The 25,501-nt window shown below is 37.7% G+C and overlaps 1 protein-coding gene across 1 annotated transcript in view; it reads right to left on the reverse strand.

Annotated features, from left to right (window-relative positions):
• The window catches only part of Dok6 (docking protein 6), a 443,157-nt gene that overhangs the window by 276,885 nt on the left and 140,771 nt on the right, over positions 1 to 25,501 (reverse strand). The window contains exon 2 of the mRNA NM_001191943.1: positions 18,058 to 18,165. Within this exon, the coding sequence (NP_001178872.1) occupies positions 18,058 to 18,165 (108 nt within the window). The remainder of the gene's footprint in view (positions 1 to 18,057; positions 18,166 to 25,501) is intronic.

Genomic DNA, 25,501 nt, shown 5'->3' on the forward strand with positions numbered 1-25,501 from the left:
ATTTCTGGCTATTAAGCATGACTGTGGCTTTAGAGGACATGAAAATAACTATTTTTTTTAGTTTAAAGAACTTATAAATTAATAAATAGAACATATATAAAAATTATAATCATTTTAAGCTTTTCCAAACCTCTCTGTGACTTATATGACAAAGCATCAACTTCTCTGCAAAGTCTTCATGCTCTTTCTTAATTCTAGGTCATCTTTTCATGTGCTGGGTGTTCTTAGAAGGTTTACTAGCACTAAACTAATTGAACTCTTTTCTAATCTACTGACAATGTAATATTTATTATTCATATTCACACATTTTCCTCTATATAATGCATTTTTCTCCATCATTTTGCTCTGTGAAAACTCTGATATTTGAGGAAGTTCCCTCATATACAGTTTCTCCTTATTAACTTCTAACTATCAGAGGTAGAATTAACTATTATCATCTGTGAATCATCATTTATTGTAGTTAACTATTTACAAACCTTTTCTTCCCTAGGTTGCAAAATGTTAAAACAATAATTAGTTACTATGCTACTATGCCTTACTATTTAAGACTTACTCCACTATGTGTGTGTGCATGTGCATCTGTATATATGTGTGTACGTGTGTGTGTGTGTGTGTGTGTGTGTGTTGCTCATTCATGTAGTCCATATGTACCTAGTAGCCAGAAGTCAACTTTCTTTAGTGTTGTTCTGTAAGAATACTTCCACCTTGTTTGGGAGACAATCTATGTTGAGACCATAGGCAAAGTAGTCTAGGCAGGTTTGCCAATGTGATCCTAAGATCTTTCTGTCTCCACCTCTGCATCTCTGGGATTACAAGGTAGTAAAACCACACTCACCTTTTACTTGTGTTCAGGGAAAAGTAAGTCTTTTAATGAATTATTTTGCAAATATTTCTAAAAACTTTGTGCACAGTATTTTATTTATGCATCAGAGAAGGTCCGGAGGTTGTTAACCACTGTTGTCCTTGATGCATGGACAAAACCATCTGTTTGTATCGTCTTATATCTCTCCTGAGAGACACATCCAGAGCATGTCCAATACAGAGATCAATGCTAGCAGCAAACCACCGAACTGAGAATAGGATCCCCTTGGGGGGAATTAGAGGAAGTATTGAAAGAGTTGAAGGAGCTTGCAACCTCATAAAAACAACAATGAGAACCAACCAGAGCTTCCAGGGACTAAACCACTACCAAAAGACTATACAGTTGACCCAGGGCTCCAACTGCATATGTAGCAGAGAAAAGCCTTGTTGGGGCACCAGGGAAAGGGGAAGTTCTTGGTCCTGCCAAGGTTGAACCCAAGTGCAGGGGAATATGGGGGGCAATAAGAGGGATATATAGGGAGAATACCCATATGGGGGAGGAGGAGGGGAGAGAATGGGGGCTTATGGACAGGAAACCAGGAAGGGGAATAACCTTGAAATGTAAGTAAAGAAATATATCTAATAAAAAAATTTAAAAAAAGAAATATTGCCTATTTTCATACTGAACACAACAGTCTCACAGGAATATATATTGTATTTAGAGTATATGTTAGCTTCTATAACATAATGCTCATTACATAGAAATAGTGGCCCATTGTGGTTTTATGATCAGGTGGGTGTCTGGATAGTTTCTTCATGACAAAGTAGCAATTATTCTAAGACAAAAACACACTGCAATTCACCCATGTTATTCTGTGAAAGCACATAGCACAGTGAGGTTTATAGTGAAACATGCACACTTAAGTTACCTAAAAGTACCATGATTTTGAGGACTTGGACAAGCTATCATGCTTAAGTAATAAAAATATCATTGTAGATTTATAATAAAGGATAATGAGTAAGTGAAATCTAAGTGTGTATCTGAACGGAGAAAAGGGCAGATAACATTAGCATTGAGTTAGTTACACTATAGCAAGAAGAAAAGGATGGAAATGATGTCAGAGTATGGTTGTGAGAGCATCAGGTTTCTGAGCAGGTGCATTAGGCTGCACAGTTCAAATTAACCCAAACTGAGCAATTGGACTGGCAGCCTAGCTTCCTGAAAATGAAACTTAACATAGTAACAAGGAGCCACGATCTAATTGTTCTCTTAATCAATGCCAGCCAAAATTCCCCGTTTCAGCTTCCAGTCAATCAAAGGAAAAAGTGTGGTTAAATTTGTGATGAGTGTCTTAAATGCTAGATTGTAGGTCAGGCCTGCCTATGCTATAAAGTGTTGCAGTAATAAAATCTTTAGTCTTTATAGTACTGCTGTGAGAAAATGATATTTGCCTCATCACATACACTAGGTCTTTAGTAATAGGCCTGAAAGCCTGAAGGTACAGTAAATAAAGTTCATCTATTTATGTAAGATAATTTCCAGGACAAGAAGTTGGTTCCATCAGTGTACTGTCTGGTTTTGAGTGTCAACAAGCGGGAGTTATCACAGAGAAAGAAGCCTCCCTTGAGGAAAAGCTTCCATTAAGTCCAGCTGTAAGGCATTTTCTCAATTAGTGATCAAGGGGGAGTGCCTTTGTGGGTGGTACTATCCCTGGGCTTGTAGTCTGTGGTTCTATAAGAAAGCAAGCCAGTAAGTATCATCCCTGAATGTCTCTGCATCAGCACCTGCTTCCTGACCAGCTTCGATTCCAGTCCTGACTTCTTCTGGTGATAAACAGTGATGTGGAAAGTGTAAGCTGATTAAACCCCTTCCTCCATAATTTGCTTCTTGGTCAGGGTGTTTTGTGCAAGAAAAGAAACCCTGACTAAGACAACAATAAAGTGTTCACCACACCAGCATGCAGGTCTGAGTTTGCTTTGTTGTTATAAAGCATTGACCAAAAATCAACTAGGAAGCAATTTTTTTTGGCTTATATATTACTGTCTTTCATGGAAGGAAGTAGGTTCAGGAACTTAAGATAGGAACCCTGAGGAAGAAATTGAAACACGGACTAAGGATTGTTGGGGAATGCTTTCTTGTACTATGTAATCAATTGCTGATTTCTATACCCCAGAAATCTGTTTGCAGTACGGACTTGGTATTGCCAGTATTAAGAAACATTTCCTGACTCAGCATTTTGTAAAACATTATTTTCCATCATCTTCTGATTGGGCAATAAAGAGCTGTCTAGCCTATACCTTGGCAAGAGAGGATAAGGTGGGACTTCTTTGCCCAGAGAGAGAGAGAGAGAAAGAGAGGGTCTCAGGTGGGCCAGAGAAGTCACCATCATGACACAGATGAAGAAGGCCAGGTTGAGACTAAGATAGCAATTAGCGGGACTCATGGTTGGGAAGTGGCTGGGAAGTACTCTAGCCAAGTATAGTTAGGTGAGCATAGCTCAGTATCTGTCCAACTATGGTGAAAGAAGTTTATCAATAACTATCAAGATCTCTGTGTCATTATTCAGGAACAAGGGAAAGCATACGAAAAACCCATGTCTTTACAAATGGTGAATACTGCTTACTGGCTTGTTCCCCTTTGCTTGCTCAGCTTTCTTCCTTAAAAATCCCAGGCCTATATGACAGATGACAGGGATAGCATAGGGGGATAGATTTTCCTATATTAATTAGCATTTTAAAAAATATCCCACAAACCTGGTCATGTCTGTCTCCTGGGAGAAAATTTCTCAGTTGATGTTTCCTTTTCACAGGTGTATTGAGCTGGCAAGCAACACTAGCCATCTGTACTGGCTGGTTTTATGTGTCAACTTGATACAAGCTGGAGCTATCACAGAGAAAGGAGCCTCCCTTGAGAAAATGCCTCTGTGAGATCCAGATGTAAGGCATTTTCTCAATTAATGATCAACAGTGGGGAGGGCCCCTTGTGGGTGGTGCCATCCCTGGACTAATAGTCTTGGGTTCTATAGGGAAGAAATCTGAGCAAGCTAGAGGCAGCAAGCCAGTAAGTAACATCCCTCCCTGGCTTCTGCATCAGCTTCTGTTTCCTGACCTGCTTGAGTTTCAGTCTTGACTTCCTTTGGTGATGAACAACAATGTGGAAAGTATAAGCTGTATAAACACTTTCCTGCACAACTTGCTTCTTGGTCGTGATGGCTGTGTACGAATAGAAACCCCGACTCAGACACCATTATAACCATACTTTTAGCCATAGGCTTCTCATTTGTTTTGGCTAATTTTCCCATTTTAATGCTTTTAAAAAGAATTCTTTCCTGCATTATCCTTCTAACCTTTCAATTTTTGCAGTACTATTTTCCTGCTTCTCTATCCTCTCTTTTTATTTTATTTATTTTTGTTTGTTTATTATATTTGTTTGAGTGTTTTGCCTGCATGTATGTCATGTACAATGTATCTGTAGTGCCAACTGAGATAGAAGAGAATGCCTGATCCCATAGAACTGAAGTTATAGACAGTTGTGAACCATCACAGGGTGCTAGGAACTGAACCTCAGTCCTTTGAAAGAGCTGCCAGTGCTCTTAACGACTGAGCCATATATCCAGACTCTGCTTTTCTCTCTTTCAAGAGGACCTCCTCAAATGTTATATCCTACACTATTATCAATGCCAATGATAATCAATGAGGACCTTTAAAATGATATTTTCACTTTTACTTATCTAATCAATTATAGAAATTATGAGAGTGTTTTATAAATATATCTTGCAATATCCAAAGTAGAAGTTTGTGATTGCTAAGTACCATATTTAACAGGCTCTATTATAGCACAAGTTGCACCATTATTAATCATGTTATTCATGTTCAAGCCCAAATAACCCATGACCATTTCCTTTCACTGGACAGACACCCTACATCTGGTCTATAAATGAATACTGGCCACTTTATCGGTGACATTCTAATCTTAAATTTTTCACAAGAAACAAGAAGAAATTGAAATATATTGATGGTTAAATAGCTAGTCTAAGTTGAGACAAGGACTACATAAGCAAGATGTATTCTAGGTCCATAGTATACTCCTGTGATAGCTTGAATGACAATGCCATAGACTCAGATATTTTAATTATTATTGAAGGAGAATTGAATGACATAGGCTCATATATCTTAAGGCTTGATCTCCAGATCAAGAAACTGTTTGGGAAAGATTAGGAGGTATGGCCTTATTGAAGACAATGTGTCACTGCGTTAGGACTTCAAAGTTTCAAAAGACCATGCCATTCCCAGTTAGGGCTCTCCCTCTGCCTCATTCCCTCTCCCTCTTCCTCTCCCTCTTCCTCTCTTCCTTTCCTTCCTCTCTCTCCCTCTTCCTCTCCCCCTCTCCTCCTCTGTATGTGTGTGTGTGTGTGTGTGTGTGTGGTCTGTCTGTCTGTCTGTCTGATGGTTGTTGTATCTACATGTTAGCACTCAGACATTGCTTCACTGCCATGTATACCATGCCCCATGACATGATGTGCAAATGTCCCTTTTATTTCCTCAGATGAAGTGATGAAATGAAAAATTATACCCAAACTGTGTGAGGATGAGCCCAGAGTGTTTCATTCTCTGTTTTACATATCCCTAGGCCTAGGCCTAGAAGCATCTACTTTCCATACAAGCTAATCTTCTTAGTTGACTGATTCAATCTAGCTTCTCTTGGCTTCTGATTGAATTGTTCTGCCTGTCCTTATATTTTGACCACATGTTGTTCTAATCTTGTGGCTCCTTCTCTTTCTCTGGCTTGTTTTGTCTTCACCTGTGTCTAGCTTGTTTTCTCTGTAACCTGTCTCTGTAAAACTGTCGTGGTTAAACTGCCATACACACACACCACACACCATACACCATATACCAAAGCCTTTTAAATCTCTCCCTACTCCTAAATAGCCTCTCTTCTTCTGCTGTTTTCCTGTGAGTTGGGAATATTCTATAGTTGAATCATTCTGTCAAATCTTTTTCTAATTCATTATTTTTGTCTGCTCCTCAATTAGATGTCACTTTCAAACATGGTTGCTTACTTGTACATACTCAACTTACCTTCATTATTAGGGATTAAATATGTGTACTAAGGGTGTGTCTGTATTCTGCCAGATCATGCTGTAATCCAGGGTGTGTCTGCATTCTGGTTTGATCATATCTTTGGATATGATCCCTTGCCGAGTAGTCTTGTTTCTGGATTAAAATTTTTCTTCAATGATGATCATGTACTCTAAACTTTTGAAACTGCAAGTCTCAATAAACTCTTCTATAGGTTGCCTTGATCACAGAGATTCTTCACAGCAAGAGGAAATCCCATTATGCAATGTGGTTAGAAATCTTTATCTTCCTCAATAATATAATTTCATGGTGGCCTTTTCATTATTAATTAAGGGTAATAAGACACAGAACCAAAATGTATTCATTTAAAGTAAACAAATCAATGTTTTTAAATCTGTATATACTTGGAACAATTATCATCATAAAATGAAAACTGTTTCCACGTACCGAAACCCCAACCAAAACAGTTCAGGCTCTTACAGTCTATCCCATACACCAGTTTTACTTTGCCACTTCACAAAGTTGTATAACAAACCAAATATTTTGTTACTGCAATTGCATACGAATACATTATAAGGAGCATTGATTTAGGTCTGGCTTTAATTCCACCTAGAAAGTCTGATATTCATCTGATATTTTGTATGTAAGATAGTTTTTGTGTTCCTTTGTAGTATTTTAAAAGATTTGTGAATTTTATATTTCCCCTTTAGATTATTCACAACTGCTATTACAAATGTAGTGAACATTCCTACAATATACTTATGTGAAACTGTTTTTCACTTGTATTACATTATCTTGTAAAATGTAGATGGCTGGTTACCTATAACATTTTTTAGTAAAACTGAAATATTGATTGTACAATTCCATAATTCATTTATTGTGACTCTTAGCTGCTCTACAGTTTCACAAATTTTAGTTTTTCAGAGTCTTCCTTTTTACTATTTTAATGTAATGTTGGGATGTGTGTGTTTACAAGTTCATAATGTGTCTATTTTAAGACTTCATCATTGCTTATCTTCCTCTTAAAATGTGAGATTTAAGTAGCTATGGGAGATTTTTGTGTCCTGTATGCTCTTTGTAAATTTTTTTTCCTAGTCAGTAATCTGCAGTTAAAATACAAAATAGTGATTTGAATGGAAAGTGTTTTAAATTTTGATATATTTTAAATTGCACTTCAGAGTTTTAAGATACTTTGCTTGTAGAAACTTTGCTTATAAAACATTTTTTCTTTTGCTTAATTCTGTCAGTTTTATACTTTTACTGCCTAGCTTAGAACAATGATTGTCTTTGAGTTTATACAATTTGTAGTGTGGGGTAGTGTTCATTTTATTTAACATTCAGTTGTTTGTTGAAAAACCTTCCCCGTTGACTTGTCTTTATTGACTAAATTAGATTGATCACTTAGGGTTGGATTTGCTGCTCACTTTTTTTATTAACGTCCATTGAGCTATACTTGCAACCACATGCTTCCATCACATGGCCATGATTTCTGCAATTTTAGAATGTTTCAACAACTTCAGCGATTCTAGCTTTGCTCTTGTGTAATATTAAGCCTGCTTTGGTTAATTTATGTTATATACATTTTCATTTTAACTTATTATGTCAGTTTTCACAAAACAACCTAACTTTTATTAGAATTATGTGGAATTATTTATTTATTAGATATAAAGTTTAAGATAAGGAAAACCTAGTAACATGGACAAGCCACATGCAGTCATTTCATTATGCATGTCCTGTTTTTGCTTTATTCTAAATTAATGTCCATAATTTTCAGCATGAAGGTTTTTTATGTGGTTTTATGAATTCACTCATAATTATTTTTGGCACTATTTTTAATCCAGTTCTTTTTAAAAATGCATTTGACAAGTGTCATCTGCTCCTATGTGAAATAATGCAATTGATTTTTTTTTATTTATTTAATACTTAATAATAATTCTTTGGTTTCCGGGCAAACATCCCCCTCCCCCCGTCTCCTTCCTTATGGGTGTTCCCCTCCCAATCCTCCCCCCATTGCTGCCCTCCCCCCAACACTCTAGTTCACTGGGGTTGCAGTCTTAGCAGGACCCAGGGCTTCCCCTTCCACTGGTGCTCTTACTAGGATATTCATTGCTACCTATGAGGTCAGAGTCCAGGGTCAATCCATGTATAGTTTTAGGTAGTGGCTTAGTCCCTGGAAGCTCTGGTTGCTTGGCATTGTTGTACATATGGGGTCTCGAGCCCCTTCAGGCTCTTCCAGTTCTTTCTCTGATTCCTTCAACGGGGATCCTATTCTCAGTTCAGTGGTTTGCTGCTGGCATTCGCCTCTGTATTTGCTGTATTCTGGCTGTGTCTCTCAGGAGCGATCTACATCCGGCTCCTGTCGGTCTGCACTTCTTTGCTTCATCCATCTTGTCTAATTGGGTGGCTGTATATGTATGGGCCACATGTGGGGCAGGCTCTGAATGGGAGTTCCTTCAGTCTCTGTTTTAATCTTTGCCTCTCTCTTCCCTGACAAGGGTATTCTTGTTCCCCTTTTAGAGAAGGAGTGAAGCATTCACATTTTGATCATCCGTCTTGAGTTTCATTTGTTCTAGGCATCTGGGGTAATTCAAGCATTTGGGCTAATAGCCACTTATCTGTGAGTGCATACCATGTATGTCTTTCTGTGATTGGGTTAGCTCACTCAGGATGATATTTTCCGGTTCCAACCATTTCCCTACGAATTTCATAAAGTCGTTTTTGATAGCTGAGTAATATTCCATTGTGTAGATGTACCACATTTTCTGTATCCATTCCTCTGTTGAAGGGCATCTGGGTTCTTTCCAGCTTCTGGCTATTATAAATAAGGCTGCGATGAACATAGTGGAGCACGTGTCTTTTTTATATGTTGGGGCATCTTTTGGGTATATGCCCAAGAGAGGTATAGCTGGATCCTCAGGCAGTTCAATGTCCAATTTTGAGGAACCTCCAGACTGATTTCCAGAATGGTTGTACCAGTCTGCAAGCCCACCAACAATGGAGGAGTGTTCCTCTTTCTCCACATACTCGCCAGCATCTGCTGTCACCTGAGTTTTTGATCTTAGGCATTCTCACTGGTGTGAGGTGAAATCTCAGGGTTATTTTGATTTGCATTTCCCTTATGACTAAAGATGTTGAACATTTCTTTAGGTGTTTCTCAGCCATTCGGCATTCCTCAGCTGTGAATTCTTTGTTTAGCTCTGAACCCCATTTTTTAATAGGGTTATTTGTCTCCCTGCAGTGTAACTTCTTGAGTTCTTTTTATATTTTGGATATAAGGCCTCTATCTGTTGTAGGATTGGTAAAGATCTTTTCCCAATCTGTTGGTTGCCGATTTGTCCTAACCACAGCGTCCTTTGCCTTACAGAAGCTTTGCAGTTTAATGAGATCCCATTTTCGATTCTTGATCTTAGAGCATAAGCCATTGGTGTTTTCTTCAGGAAATTTTTTCCAGTGCCCATGTGTTCCAGATGCTTCCCTAGTTTTTCTTCTATTAGTTTGAGTGTATCAGGTTTGATGTAGAGGTCCTTGATCCACTTGGACTTAAGCTTTGTACAGGGTGATAAGCATGGATCAATCTGCATTCTTCTACATGTTGCCCTCCAGTTGAACCAGCACCATTTGCTGAAAATGCTATCTTTTTTCCATTGGATGGTTTTGGCTCCTTTGTCAAAAGTCAAGTGACCATAGGTGTGTGGGTTCATTTCTGGGTCTTCAATTCTATTCCATTGGTCTATCTGTCTGTCTCTGTACCAATACCATGCAGTTTTTATCACTATTGCTCTGTAATACTGCTTGAGTTCAGGGATAGTGATTCCCCCTGAAGTCCTTTTATTGTTGAGGATGGTTTTAGCTATCCTGGGTTTTTTGTTATTCCAGCGAATTTGCAAATTTTTCTGTCTAACTCTTTGAAGAATTGGATTGGTATTTTGATGGGGATTGCATTGAATCTGTAGATCGCTTTTGGTAAAATGGCCATTTTTACTATATTAATCCTGCCAATCCATGAGCATGGGAGATCTTTCCATCTTCTGAGGTCTTCTTCAATTTCTTTCTTCAGTGTCTTGAAGTTCTTATTGTACAAATCTTTTACTTGCTTGGTTAAAGTCACACCAAGGTACTTTATATTATTTGGGTCTATTATGAAGGGTGTCGTTTCCCTAATTTCTTTCTCGGCTTGTTTCTCTTTTGTGTAGAGGAAGGCTACTGATTTATTTGAGTTAATTTTATACCCAGCCACTTTGCTGAAGTTGTTTATCAGCTTTAGTAGTTCTCTGGTGGAACTTTTGGGATCACTTAAATAAACTATCATATCATCTGCAAATAGTGATATTTTTGACTTCTTCTTTTCCGATCTGTATCCCCTTGACCTCCATTTGTTGTCTGATTGCTCTGGCTAGAACTTCAAGAACTATATTGAATAAGTAGGGAGAGAGTGGGCAGCCTTGTCTAGTCCCTGATTGTAGTGAGATTGCTTCAAGTTTCTGTCCATTTAGTTTAATGTTAGCAACTCGTTTTCTGTATATGGCTTTTACTATATTTAGGTATGGGCCTTGAATTCCTATTCTTTCCAGGACTTTTGTCATGAAGGGGTGTTGAATTTTGTCAAATGCTTTCTCAGCATCTAATGAAATGATCATGTGGTTTTGTTCTTTCAGTTTGTTTATATAATGAATCACGTTGATGGTTTTCCGTATATTAAACCATCCCTGCATGCCTGGGATGAAGCCTATTTGGTCATGGTGGATGATTGTTTTGAAGTGCTCTTGGATTCAGTTTGCCAGAATTTTATTGAGTATTTTTGCGTCGATATTCATAAGGGAAATTGGTCTGAAGTTCTCTTTCTTTGTTGGGTCTTTGTGTGGTTTAGGTATAAGAGTAATTGTGGCTTCGTAGAAGGAATTCGGGAGTGATCCATCTGTTTCAATTTTGTGGAATAGTTTGGATAATATTGGTATGAGGTCTTCTATGAAGGTGTGATAGAATTCTGCACTAAACCCATCTGGACCTGGGCTCTTTTTGGTTGGGAGACCTTTAATGACTGCTTCTATTTCCTTAGGAGTTATGGGGTTGTTTAACTGGTTTATCTGTTCCTGATTTAACTTCGGTACCTGATATTTGTCTAGGAAATTGTCCATTTCCTGTAGATTTTCAAGTTTTGTTGAATATAGGCTTTTATAGTAAGATCTGATGATTTTTTGAATTTCCTCTGAATCTGTAGTTATGTCTCCCTTTTCATTTCTGATTTTGTTAATTTGGACACACTCTCTGGGTCCTCTCGTTAGTCTGGCTAAGGGTTTATCTATCTTGTTGATTTTCTCAAAGAACCAACTTTTCATTCTGTTGATTCTTTCTATGGTCCTTTTTGTTTCTACTTGGTTGATTTCAGCTCTGAGTTTGATTATTTCCTGCCTTCTACTCCTCCTGGGTGTATTTGCTTCTTTTTGCTCTAGAGCTTTTAGGTGTGCTGTCAAGCTGCTGACATATGCTCTTTCCTGTTTCTTTCTGCAGGCACACAGTGCTATGAGTTTTCCTCTTAGCATAGCTTTCATTGTGTCCCATAAGTTTGGGTATGTTGTACCTTCATTTTCATTAAATTATAAAAAGTTTTTAATTTCTTTCTTTATTTCTTCCTTGACCAGGTTATCATTGAGTAGAGCATTGTTCCTTTTCCAAGTATATGTGGGCTTTCTTCCTTGATTGTTATTGAAGACCAGTTTTAGGCCGTGGTGGTCCGATAGCACGCATGGGATTATTTCTATCTTTCTGTACCTGTTGAGGCCCGTTTTTTGACCAACTATATGGTCAATTTTGGAGAAAGTACCATGAGGAGCTGAGAAGACGGTACATCCTTTTGCTTTAGGTTAGAATGTTTTATAAATATCTGTTAAGTCCATTTGGCTCATGACTTCTCTTAGTCTGTCTACGTCTCTGTGTAATTTCTGTTTCCATGATCTGTCCATTGATGAGAGTGAGGCGTTGAAATCTCCCACTATTATTGTGTGAGGTGCAATGTGTGTTTTGAGCTTTAGTAAGGTTTCTTTTACGTATGTAGGTGCCCTTGTATTTGGGGCATAGATATTTAGGATTGAGAGTTCATCTTGGTGGATTTTTCCTTTGATGAATATGAAGTGTTCTTCCTTATCTTTTTTGATGACTTTTAATTGAAAATTGATTTTATTTGATATTAGAATGGCTACTCCAGCTTGCTTCTTCTGACCATTTGCTTGGAAAGTTGTTTTCCAGCCTTTCACTCTGAGGTAGTGTCTGTCTTTGTCTCTGAGGTGTGTTTCCTGTAGGCAGCAGAATGCAGGGTCCTCGTTGCGTATCCAGTTTGTTAATCTATGTCTTTTTATTGGGGAGTTGAGGCCATTGATATTGAGAGATATTAAGGAATAGTGATTATTGCTTCCTGTTATATTCATATTTGGATGTGAGGTTATGTTTGTGTGCTTTTCTTCTCTTTGTTTTGTTGCCAAGACGATTAGTTTCTTGCTTCTTCTAGGGTATAGCTTGCTTCCTTATTTGGGCTTTACCCTTTATTATCCTTTGTAGTGCTGTATTTGTAGAAAGATATTGTGTAAATTTGGTTTTGTCATGGAATATCTTGGTTTCTCCATCTATGTTAATTGAGAGTTTTGCAGGATACAGTGACCTGGGCTGGCACTTGTGTTCTCTTAGGGTCTGTATGACGTCTGTCCAGGATCTTCTGGCCTTCATAGTTTCTGGCGAAAAGTCTGGTGTGATTCCGATAGGTCTGCCTTTATATGTTACTTGACCTTTTTCCCTTACTGCTTTTAATATTCTTTCTTTATTTTGTGCGTTTGGTGTTTTGACTATTATGTGACGGGAGGTGTTTCTTTTCTGGTCCAATCTATTTGGAGTTCTGTAGGCTTCTTGTATGTCTATGGGTATCTCTTTTTTTAGGTTAGGGAAGTTTTCTTCTATGATTTTGTTGAAGATATTTACTGGTCCTTTGAGCTGGGAGTCTTCACTCTCTTCTATACCTTTTATCCTTAGGTTTGAGCTTCTCATTGAGTCCTGGATTTCCTGTATGTTTTGGACCAGTAGCTTTTTCTGCTTTACATTATCTTTGACAGTTGAGTCAATGATATCTAGGAAATCTTCTGCTCCCGAGATTCTCTCTTCCATCTCTTGTATTCTGTTGGTGAAGCTTCTATCTACAGCTCCTTGTCTCTTCTTTTGATTTTCTATATCCAGGGTTGTTTCCATGTGTTCTTTCTGGATTGCTTCTATTTCCATTTTTAATTCCTTCAACTGTTTGATTGTGTTTTCTGGAATTCTTTCAGGGATTTTTGTGTCTCCTCTCTATGGGCTTCTACTTGTCTATTTATGTTTTCCTGGAATTCTTTCAGGCATTTTTGTGATTCCTCTCTGTAGGCTTCTACTTGTTCTCTAAGGGAGTTCTTCACGTCTTTCTTGAAGTCCTCCAGCATCATGATCAAATATGATTTTGAAACTAGATCTTGCTTTTCTGATGTGTTTGGATATTCCATGTTCATTTTGGTGGGAGAATTGGGCTCCGATGATGCCATGTAGTCTTGGTTTCTGTTTCTTGGGTTCCTGTGCTTGCCTCTCGCCATCAGATTATCTCTAGTGTTACTTTGTTCTGCTATTTCTGAGAGTGGCTAGACTGTCCTATAAGCCTGTGTGTCAGGAGTGCTGTAAGACCTGTTTTCCTGTTTTCTTTCAGCCAGTTATGGGGACAGAGTGTTCTGCTTTCGGGCATGTAGTTTTTCCTCTCTACAGGTCTTCAGCTGTTCCTGTGGGCCCGTGTATTGAGTTCACCAGGCAGGTCACTTGCAGGGGAAAAGTTGGTCCTACCTGAGGTTCCGAGGCTCAAGTGTGCTTGTGGGGTACTGCCTAAGTCCTCTCCTCGGCGGCAGCAGCCAAGAAGATCTGCGCAGCTCTTTCCGGGAGCTTACGTGCACCAGGGTTCCAGATGGCGTTTGGTGTTTTCCTCTGGCGTCTGCATGTGCGCAGAGTGCAGTCTCTTCTGGTTTCCCAGGCGTGTCTGCCTCTCTGTAGGTTTAGCTCTCCCTCCCACGGGATTTGGGTGCAGAGAACTGTTTATCCGGTCTGTTTGCTTCAGGTTCCGGCTGTGTCTCAGGCGCAGGGGTCCTGCCGCTCCTGGGCCCTCCCCTACGGGAACCCAGAGGCCTTATACAGTTTCCTCTTGGGCCAGGGATGTGGGCAGGGGTGGGCAGTGTTGGTGGTCTCCTCCGCTCTGCAGCCTCAGGAGTGCCCACCTGACCAGGCGGTGAGGTCTCTCTCCCACGGGGTTTGGGAGCAGAGAGCTGCTGCGGGCCGGGATCCACGGGTGTGGGACTTCCGGTAAACACACTGATTTTTTTTATATTAAAATTCCCATGTCTATTGTTCACCGCATTCATTGGTTCTGGTATTTCTAGTTTAACAAGCATTTACAACAAATAATTATGTTGTCTAAGAATAGAAACCATTTTTCCTTTTCTTCTGGAAGAACTTATTCGAAGCTCTTTTCCAAATTGTTGAAGCTTGCTCTATTGTTGGTTTATTGAGAGCTATGTATAATCAATGCAAGTTAAATTTTTACAAATGCTTTTTCCTGTATTTCTTTAAACACCCTGTGACATTTTCACTTTTTATTGCTAATTATTCCATTAAGTTTCAAAGAAAACAGTAGTAAACTGCTGTTTATGTTAACAGTTTTCATACAATTCTATTTATATTTCTGTTAATAGTCTGCTAAGAAATTTTGAGATTTACAGAAAATATTGGTAGTTTTCTTTCAAAGTATTTCTCTTATTTGGCATTTGGGTACTACTGACAAAATTAATTAGAAAGAAAAAGAGGCTAGCAATTTTAGGTGGGGCGAGGAAGAAATTTATGGGAAAGAGGCAGCCAAGAGGAGTTGGAGGTAGGAAATGAAGGTGCTGAATGATGAAAGTGATATAATTCTATCTCAGTTAAAACACATTAAAAGAAAAATAAATAATTAAATAAGAAGACCAACTATTATAAAAATAGTTAATAAAATATAAAATGTAAGATTGCTGTTGGAGGATTCAGGAATTATGCCACTTCAGTTTTCTCATTCTGTGGTTCATGCTTTAAGTAAGATACATAAGCCTTAGCTACAAAGTAATCTCTGTTTGCCAGAGTTTATCTACCTCACTGTTACCCTCATCGGCCCTGTGCTGAGCATATGTGTGTCTGTGAGGACACCTACCACTGGCTTTCTTTTTTGAAGTGTGTCTTTCTTACTCTCTGATAGCCTAACATAACCAAAGCCAGCTACTTTCCCTATGCTTTCTAGCTTTCCTGTTATAGTAAGTCTTCCAGTGCCAGGGCCGTTACTACCACCCCCATGACTACCACTGCCCTTAGTGGAAAGGTGGACAATTGTTTCGATATTCATTTGTTTCTTCTTTACAAACAGTCTTGGTTCAGAGACCAAGGCTGTATCTAATTTATTCTGTGTTTTGATGTAAAAGTTAGGAATTACTTATGTATTTTGGCAATGGAAAGAGAAATAGGCATTTGAACACAATAGTCACATGACACACTCTCTTCTCTAAACCATTTCATACATTTCCATCATTTTAGGAATATATTTCAGTTCTTTTTTCGGAAATCTAATTTGTCACACTTTTGTCTCAAAAGTCTTTTGATCTTGTGCCAGATTTTTATTCTTTGTTTATTGAATGATCTTCTATTACCTCTTAGAAATTCTCATGGGCTGCTTTTTCTAATGCTTCATCTTTGTCACTTCAAGCTATAGCTGTTTATATTTTATTCTGATTCTGTTACAATAAAAATTTATTTCCACAACACTTTCTTGGTCACGTATGCTTAAGACTAATGGTAAACAGATGTAGCATTTCATAATTTTTCACCACTGCATTCCTTGGTGCAATGCAATATTTCTAGTGCAACAAACAATATTACACATATAACAAGGTTTAGAAAATCAGGCACATAATGGGCTTGAATTCTAGGTCAGACTGATGGGCAGGGTAGCTCAAAGACGAAAATGTTCTTAAAACCTATCTGGTCACAGTGGAAATGAAGAGATTTTCAATGAGCAGTATCCAAGACAGATCAGAGTAAGCATGTACTTTGTCCCTAAGCATTCCTACAGAGAGCATGTGACTGCTACTGTAGTATAAAAATAAATTAAAACTGGAAAAGTCAGCTTATATAAAAAGGAGAAGTTTCAGTTGTGATGATTCATGGCTATAATTTTAGCTCCTGAATATCTGAATTCAGAGGCTCATAAATTCACAAGTAGATGGGGCTGTATAGTAAAATTTGATCTCAAAAATAAACAATACCTATATGAGAAGTTACAGACAATTAATGACCAGGAAGAGAGATGGACTTAGTCTGTTCCAGGAACAACCCTCTGATAATTTGTCCAGTCTCCAAAAGTTACCTATAATCATCAATACATATGGGTAGTACTAAATAAACTCAGTCTATGGCTAAATATTTTTAACAGTAATAAGTAAGGAACAAGAAACTACAAGTATAATAAACAAGTAAAACACCACCACCACAACAACAAGATAAATAAGAAGAAAGGGGAACTGCTTTCTATGCCTTAAAAAGATGACCACATTGCAGTAAGAGATGGAGACATTACTACCAAAACATCCAACACTCAGCTGTCATGTTTGCTAAGACATTTACTTGAATTCCAAATTCAAGGGAAATACATGGCTCTCTAGGACTTCTGGCTGTGTTATGAGCATATGAATTTTGTCTACAGTAAGATTCAAGGTTTTGGGAGTACAATGGGTTTGTCTTATGCAACCTTACATGGTAGCCACGAATAGACTGTCTGTCATAGAGCAGACATCTAGTTTGTATTTGTATCCAAATTACCAGTCTATATAAGCAGTTGAAATCCTAGAGAAGATGCATCTTTTTATATAAAACACAGCTAAGACCAAGCATAATATAATGTCTCATTAAGAATTTTGCTTGTTTAGGAGAAAAATGTTGAACTAGGTAGAGTTCCAGTTAGTGTGTAGCACTGCTGAACAGGCAGGTTGCCCTATTCACTCTTCTATTGGCTTGATAGCACACCACAACTCTTATAGAAGAAAGAGTTTATTTGGGCTTATGAAACCAGAGTGATTAGGGCCCATGATGATAGAACAGAGACATGGTAGATAGAGATGGATGTCAAAAAGTTAGATCTGGAATTCTAAACAAAAAGCAGAGAAAATAGACTGGAAATGGCATGTCTTTAAACTCTCAAAGCCTGACTACAATGACATATCTCTTGCAACATGGCCATGCCTGCAAGACTCTTTTAGGATTTCTATTCTGTGAAGAGACAGCATTATCCTGGCAACTCTTAAAAAGAGAAACATTTGAGTCTAGTTTATAGTTCAGAGGTTTAGCTCTTTCTTCATCATTTTAGTAGCACAGGCAAACATGATACTAGAGAAAGGTACAAGAGTTCTACATCTAGAGCAGCAGGATGCAGGAATAGAGAGGGAGGGAGGTAGGGAGGGAGGGAGGGAGGGAGGGAGAGAGAGAGAGAGAGAGAGAGAGAGAGAGAGAGAGAGAGAGAGAGAACACGTTGGGACAGAGGGACGAAGGGAGGGAGGATCTGGCATGAGTTTCTGAAACCTCAAAGCTTAACCTCAGTGACACATTTAGGCCAAGAAAGCCACACCCACTCCAAAAAGGCCATGTGTCCATTCATATCTGTCAGCATATTTGATGATCATTTTTTCCTAATATGCCAAATAAATGGCTAATGGTATTTATATTAACAGTGTCATTGACACTGCTAAAGCTTGTCTGATAAATGCTATTTTCTAAATACTGTCCATAGTTTAAATCATAGTAGCAAATGCACAATTAACCTGAAAAGAGGGAAAGTGCCCACTCAGCACCTTAGAAAGGACCGAGTTATAACTCATCTCATTTTACGAAGTCGCCATAAAAATGAGCCTTATTTCATTTTGCAGAAGTATAGCTGGGATTTACAGCAGATGATTAAGATAAGGAAGAAAAATAACTTTTGCATTTTATCAGAACAGAAACATTTTATCTTAGCCATGAATTTTTCCCTCTGTAGATTCCATCCATCAAAAAAATGTCTTCACAAGTTGTCAAGTGCCCAGTTGTTCCCCAGGGACCTCTGTGTATGTGACTTACCTTGTGAAAGTTTCTGAAATAAGCTGCCTTTTCATCTGGAAACTTTTCTAGCCTTCTGGGTCCCTTGCTAGAAGCCTTCTTAAAAACTAACCAGCATCGTCTGAATATCTGAAAGCAAATAAAGGAATCTGATTATCCATCATTTCCTATGAGTTTACTGGCATTTGGTGTTTTATCTATTAAACTATTCCATTGGGGATGAGATTCTAAAATTCGCTTTACTTCATAGAATGATTTCATTAAAGGGAAGTTTGTGACTAATAGAATTGCAGCACAATTTCATAACATAATGCTCCATGTAAAATTCAATGTATCAATCTGTGTCTATTAATTGTAATTAATAATTTTTAATGTAAATAATCACTTGGGTGTCAATACCGTACACATGATGGCAAATTTTCATTTCATTTCACACTGCTTTGAGCATTTGGTTCAGGTAAGTGAAATAGATACATTCTATTAGTTTTGTACATTCTAATAAAATAATAATATTTCTAATTGTCTGACTCAAATTGAGGATTTTAAACAAATAGTCATAACATAACTTAGAAAACTGCAAAAATATAGCTTTATTTTGGAATCATTGATTCCCTTGTCTTACAATAACTAGGATATATTAAATATTTATTATGTAAAATACAATATATTTTGAATTTTTATTTACACATTAATTTTAATAACTACTGCTGTGAACAGGTACTACTATTTTCATATTATAATAAATTTAAGAGACTGGTCAAGGCTTGAATACATGAATTTCTGAATCTTTTGAATTAGCTTTTAAAATGACCATTAATTATGTAAACTGAGTTTATTGGTTTTGGACCATGCTCTTTTTATAATGGAAATAATCAATGCCAAACTGTGAGGTTGGCATCTTGTTTTGGCTGTATAATATCACACATTCTCTGTAGATATGTTGAAAAACAAATAAATAAAATACATTTTTACTTTTCCAGTAATTGAACTTGTTTGGTATTTCAAAATGGCTACAGCTTTTGAATTTATAAATTTAGCATATTTTATTCCTGGAATATTTTTCACTACCAGCGTGAGGAGAGATTTAAAAAAAAAAGGCAATTTCAGAAATGTTAGTCACTGTGTTTTTATTCTGTGTCTTTATTCAAACTACAGAATTGTCATAATCCTTTTCCTGCTAGTAGAAGACAGAGTGTAATTCTTTCAAATTATTTCCATGAGCATTGTTTCTTACTGAAAGACAGCATTTTCCATGTTAAAAAGCACTCTCAGAGCTATCACAAAAGACTTTTCCCACTAAAAGCAAAATAAGTAAAGTAACAATGTGAAGACACTCCCAGTGCTCCTGTTGACTTTCTTAGATCTTCTGCTGTAGTCTTGAAAAATACATCAAGAATGAGGTTGAGCTCCAAGCACACAATAACATATCTGTCCCTCTCTGCAATTAGATATATCTTTCTTACCAAAGGGTTAGCAGCCATACAACTGCAAACAAGGAACTGCTCAATTTCTTTAAAATTACCAGTGTTTGGCACATTGTATTTAGCACATGGCATTCTAGTTCTTTTTTATTTGTTGGACTTTCACCAATCCCAACTTCCAAATGAACTCCTGTTAATATTACATTATGGAATCAGCACAAGATTTCTTTGGCTTTAATAATGAATTTTAGTCATTATACCCCATCCATTTCTCATCTCTGTCATTCTCCTGCTGAAAGTGTTCTTTCCAATTTTTCTATTTACAAGTCTTTTTTATGCAAATTCATTAAACTTAGTCTTTTTCCTCAGCATAGGTGGGAGGCAGTTTATTGGAACAAAGGAAAGTTACCAATGCCTGTGGAAGTGAAAAGATGGCACCCTCTACCTCAGAAAACCATACAGGGACAGTGGTCCCTCAGGAAGGTATAGAACCTCAGGAGTCCCTCCATAAATCATACAAAATTATATGGTAAATGCTAACATATAAGAACTGATAGATGGGGGAAATTGTTGAATCTTTTGTATTGATATCACAGCTCTTTTATCTACTCATCACACAACCTGCACAGATTATTTAGTGGTCAGCTAATAAAGAAGGATAAAGCATAAAATTGAGGGGGAATTTGAAAAGATGGGACAAAGTTTTAGTGTACAGAAAATTCTTCACAAGGTTCTATCCTCTGTCACTTTATCTTATGGAGGAAGTATAATTTGCTACACATGACAAGGCTGTATATAATGTCACTTTATTTTTATTCTAGGAATCCCAATTCTAACATATATCCAAGCAAAATAATAAGATACAAAAATCATGTCCATATTAGCTTACAATTTAAACATTTCAAACAGTACAATAGAAAAAAATAATAATGATTTCCCATACGTGGAATTTAGGATTTAACAAAATGTACTTGAAATTTCACCTTACTGTTTGTTAAACATTCATATTTTAGACAATCTATCAAGCTCTTTAGGCGTGTGTCCTTAAATTAGTCAAGAAAAATTAATGATTTAAGCTTAGGTTTAATAGTATAAAGAAACTAAGTAAATGAACTTACTACCACAGTGCATACAGAGGAGTCATTGACTAACACAGGACAACAACATACAAAACAGACAAAATTCTCTTAGCATAGCCGTGATTAACCACACTTCTGAAGACAAGCATATTTACCTATATTTTGTTATTAAAAACTGGCTTTTACAAATAAAATTTTAAAGGTCTCCCGTGATTTTGATATACATAAATTAATATATGACCAATCAATACATGTTCAAATATTTCCTTGAATACAAATATAGTTTCTATTAATATTTCATGACAATTCAAATATTGTTGAACCACAAAGCTGTGTGTGCTTACATTTAGCAATGTATATTAAGAACAAATAGAAATGAAAATTTGTTCTGTTCTTAAAATCTTCTCTGCACCAAATAACATGAAGTAATTTTGTGCTAAAATCATTTAATTTAGGCTTCAATCAAACTGTTGTATTAAAATTTGGAACCTTGTGTCATAATGTCTGAGAACATAAATAACTTTTATGTGAGTATTTTATAATTAAATGTCTTGTCTCAAATGATTTATTTAGCTTATCTTCTATTTTAAATTTTGCATCAATAGATTCCTATCCATCTACTATAGAACTTGCCCATTTAGATTATAAGAGATGTCCTGCAGAAAACATGTTATTTGGAGATATAATAGTACTATATGGGTTTGTGGAGGTAAGTTTTGATGGTAGAATTAGGGTTTCGTGAGGATAGTCATGACAGTCATGCTTCTCTCTCCCACCTCTGCTTATCAAAAAGGAGAGAGATATGAGCACATAATGAGAAAAAAGTCAACAAGCCATGAAGAAATCCTCATTAGACCCAAACCACGTGGGTACCCCTGGTCTCAAATGTGCATTTTAAAGAAAAAGAATAATATAGATTTCTGTGGTTAAAGCTACATTATATTTGATACTTTATTAGGGTAGCTTAGGCTTATTAATATAGATGCCATAAAAAGTATATAAGTAGATGATAGATAGATGATAGATAGATTATAGATATGTAGCTTGGATAGTAGATAATAAATGATAGGTAGATAGATGATAAACAAATATATGAGAGATAAATGACAAATAACATAATTATAGAGAGATTATAGAAGATAGATATAGAGATGATAGGTATATAGATGATAGACAGATGGTATTTTATTTGTAGCATTGATAGGATAGTGTTTATGACCATAGTGTAACAACAATAATGTGTGAGTGAAAAATCATCCCTATGAATCTGGGCAGGAATTTAATGGTTATAAGCACTAATACAAATACAATGTGCTTATAATGTGGGATATATGTGGATTAGAAATAATTTTCCTACATGGTATGAATGCATTGAGACTCTTTGCTTGAAAGAAATTGAGACGCAAATCTTTGGTAAAACTTTTTGTTCTTTAGTACTGAAAAATGGTTTTGTCTCTATTGGTCACTTTATTGACTACAGCTTCATAATTATCATAATATCAAATGAGACCTTAAATTATTCATAGAAAACCAAATCTATGAAGGCATTGCCATGTTTAATTTGTATTACTATAGTGAGTTTAATTTAAGGTTGAATTAGGGAAAAAATGGAAGAAGCTGAGAAGGAGGGTGACTCTAAAGGAAGGCCAGCAGTCTCAACCAACCTGGATACTCCAAGATTTCTCAGACACTGAGCCACCAACAAAACAGTATACACCAGTTGATATGAGGTCCCAATACAAATACAGCAGAGGACTGCTGGGTCTGGACTCAGTCAGAGAAGACATACCTAACCCTCAAGAGACTTGAAGCCCCAGTGAGTGGGAAGTTCTGGTGGTATTGGGTTGGGGCATGGGGACATCCTCTTGGAGACTGGGGAAGGAGGTATGGGATATGGAACAGTCAGAGGATGGACCGGGAGGGGGATCAAGTCTGGACTGTAAGATTAAAGAATAATAATAAAAAAGAAGTGAGTTTAATATGAGCTAGAAAGTCTTTAAGTATTGTTGTTTAAGCATTCATTATTATTGCAGAACAAGTGATAACAAGGATGTAGAACAAGGGGAACATTTCTCTACTGCTGGTGGGATAGCATACTTATGCAATCACTCTGGAAATCAATCTGGAAATTTCTCAGAAAATTAGGAATAGTTCTTCCCAAAGACCCAGCTCTAGGTTATGTGCCCAAAAGATGCTGCTCCATATCATAATGCTATACTATGTTCATAGAAGCTTTTTGTAATAGCCAGAAATTCCCAGATGACCCTCAACCAAAGAATGGATACAGAATATATGGTTAATTTACACAATGGAATACTACTCCACTATGAAAAACAAGGGCATAATGAATATTGTAGGCAAATGGATAGAGCTCGAAAATATCATCCTGAGTGAGATAACTCAGACCCAAAAGGACGTGCATGGTATGTACTTACTTATAAGTGGATATTAGTAAAAAAAAAAAAAAGCTAGATACCCACACTACACTCCACAGACCCAAAGACACTAAAGAAGAATGAAGGACCAAGGGAATATTTTTGACTTTCTTAGAAAGAGTAATAAATGGTTTTAGGAGGCAGTTGGAGAGAGGAAGTTGAGTGGGATAGTGGATTGGGCATTTCAAAATCAAGTGTTTGGAGAGGTAGGAGAGGGGTTCAGATGGCAAGGGGAATGAATGGAAATCATTAGCTGGTAGGGGAGAGGGGTTGGGGGTGCATCTCTAGGACATGCCAGAGACCTGGGATGGGGGAGGTTCCCAGGAGTCTATGGGAGTAACTTTAGCTGAGACTCCTAGCAGTGGGGATATAGAACCTGAAGTGGCCATCTTCTGTAGCCAAGCAGGACACCCAGTGGAGGGATAAGGACAGAAAAAAAAAAAAAAAAAAAAACTTCCAACCTCAAATTTGTCCTATCTACAAGAAACACAAGGTCAAAGATGGAGCAACAACTATAGGAATGGCCAACCAATGACTGACCCAATTTGAGACCAATCTCACAGGCAAGAACTAATCCAAGACACTACTTATGATACTTTGTTATGCTTCCACACAGGGGCCTAACATATCTGTCCTCTGAGATCTGTCCTCAACCCAGCAGGTGACTGAAACAGATGCAGCAACTCACAGCCAAACATTGGACAGGGCTCAGAGCTCGGGGAGTCTTTTTTTTTTTTAAATTAACTTGAGTATTTCTTATATGTATTTCGAGTGTTATTCCCTTTCCCGATTCCGGGCAAACATCCCCCTCCCCCCTCCCCTTCCTTATGGGTGTTCCCCTCCCCACCCTCCCCACATTGCCGCCCCCCCAACAGTCTAGTTCACTGGGGGTTCAGTCTTAGCAGGACCCAGGGCTTCCCCTTCCACTGGTGCTCTTACTAGGATATTCATTGCTACCTATGAGGTCAGAGTCCAAGGTCAGTCCATGTATATATAGTCTTTAGGTAGTGGCTTAGTCCCTGGAAGCTCTGGTTGCTTGGTATTGTTGTACATATGGGGTCTCGAGCCCCTTCAAGCTCTTCCAGTTCTTTCTCTGATTCCTTCAACGGGGGTCCTATTCTCAGTTCAGTGGTTTGCTGCTGGCATTCGCCTCTGTATTTGCTGTATTCTGGCTGTGTCTCTCAGGAGCAATCTACATCCGGCTCCTGTCGGCCTGCACTTCTTTGCTTCATCCATCTTGTCTAATTGGGTGGCTGTATATGTATGGGCCACATGTGGGGCAGGCTCTGAAGGTGTTCCTTCAGTCTCTGTTTTAATCTTTGCCTCTCTATTCCCTGCCAAGGGTATTCTTGTTCCCCTTTTAGAGAAGGAGTGAAGCATTCACATTTTGATCATCCGTCTTGAGTTTCATTTGTTCTAGGCATCTAGGGTAATTCAAGCATTTGGGCTAATAGCCACTTATCAATGAGTGCATACCATGTATGTCTTTCTGTGATTGGGTTAGCTCACTCAGGATGATATTTTCCAGTTCCAACCATTTGCCTACGAATTTCATAAAGTCATTGTTTTTGATAGCTGAGTAATATTCCATTGTGTAGATGTACCACATTTTCTGTATCCATTCCTCTGTTGAAGGGCATCTGGGTTCTTTCCAGCTTCTGGCTATTATAAATAAGGCTGCGATGAACATAGTGGAGCACGTGTCTTTTTTATATGTTGGGGCATCTTTTGGGTATATGCCCAAGAGAGGTATAGCTGGATCCTCAGGCAGATCAATGTCCAATTTCCTGAGGAACCTCCAGACTGATTTCCAGAGTGGTTGTATCAGTCTGCAACCCCACCAACAATGGAGGAGTGTTCCTCTTTCTCCACATCCTCTCCAGCATCTGCTGTCACCTGAGTTTTTGATCTTAGCCATTCTCACTGGTGTGAGGTGAAATCTCAGGGTTGTTTTGATTTGCATTTCCCTTATGACTAAAGATGTTGAACATTTCTTTAGGTGTTTCTCAGCCATTCGGCATTCCTCAGCTGTGAATTCTTTGTTTAGCTCTGAGCCCCATTTTTTAATAGGGTTATTTGTCTCCCTGTGGTCTAACTTCTTGAGTTCTTTGTATATTTTGGATATAAGGCCTCTATCTGTTGTAGGATTGGTAAAGATCTTTCCCCAATCTGTTGGTTGCCGTTTTGTCCTAACCACAGTGTCCTTTGCCTTCCAGAAGCTTTGCAGTTTTATGAGATCCCATTTGTCGATTCTTGATCTTAGAGCACAAGCCATTGGTGTTTTGTTCAGGAAATTTTTTCCAGTGCCCATGTGTTCCAGATGCTTCCCTAGTTTTTCTTCTATTAGTTTGAGTGTGTCTGGTTTGATGTGGAGGTCCTTGTTCCACTTGGACTTAGAGCTTGGGGAGTCTTATGGAAGAGTTGGAGAAAGGATCAAGAACTCCAGAGATGAAAGAAAGTCCACAGGAAGACCTACAGAGTCAACTATCTTGGATTCTTGGGAGCTCTCAGAGACTGAACCACCAAGCAA

The sequence above is a fragment of the Rattus norvegicus genome, chromosome 18 (genome assembly GCF_036323735.1).
Source record: "Rattus norvegicus strain BN/NHsdMcwi chromosome 18, GRCr8, whole genome shotgun sequence".
Classification (NCBI taxonomy): Eukaryota; Metazoa; Chordata; class Mammalia; order Rodentia; family Muridae; genus Rattus; species Rattus norvegicus.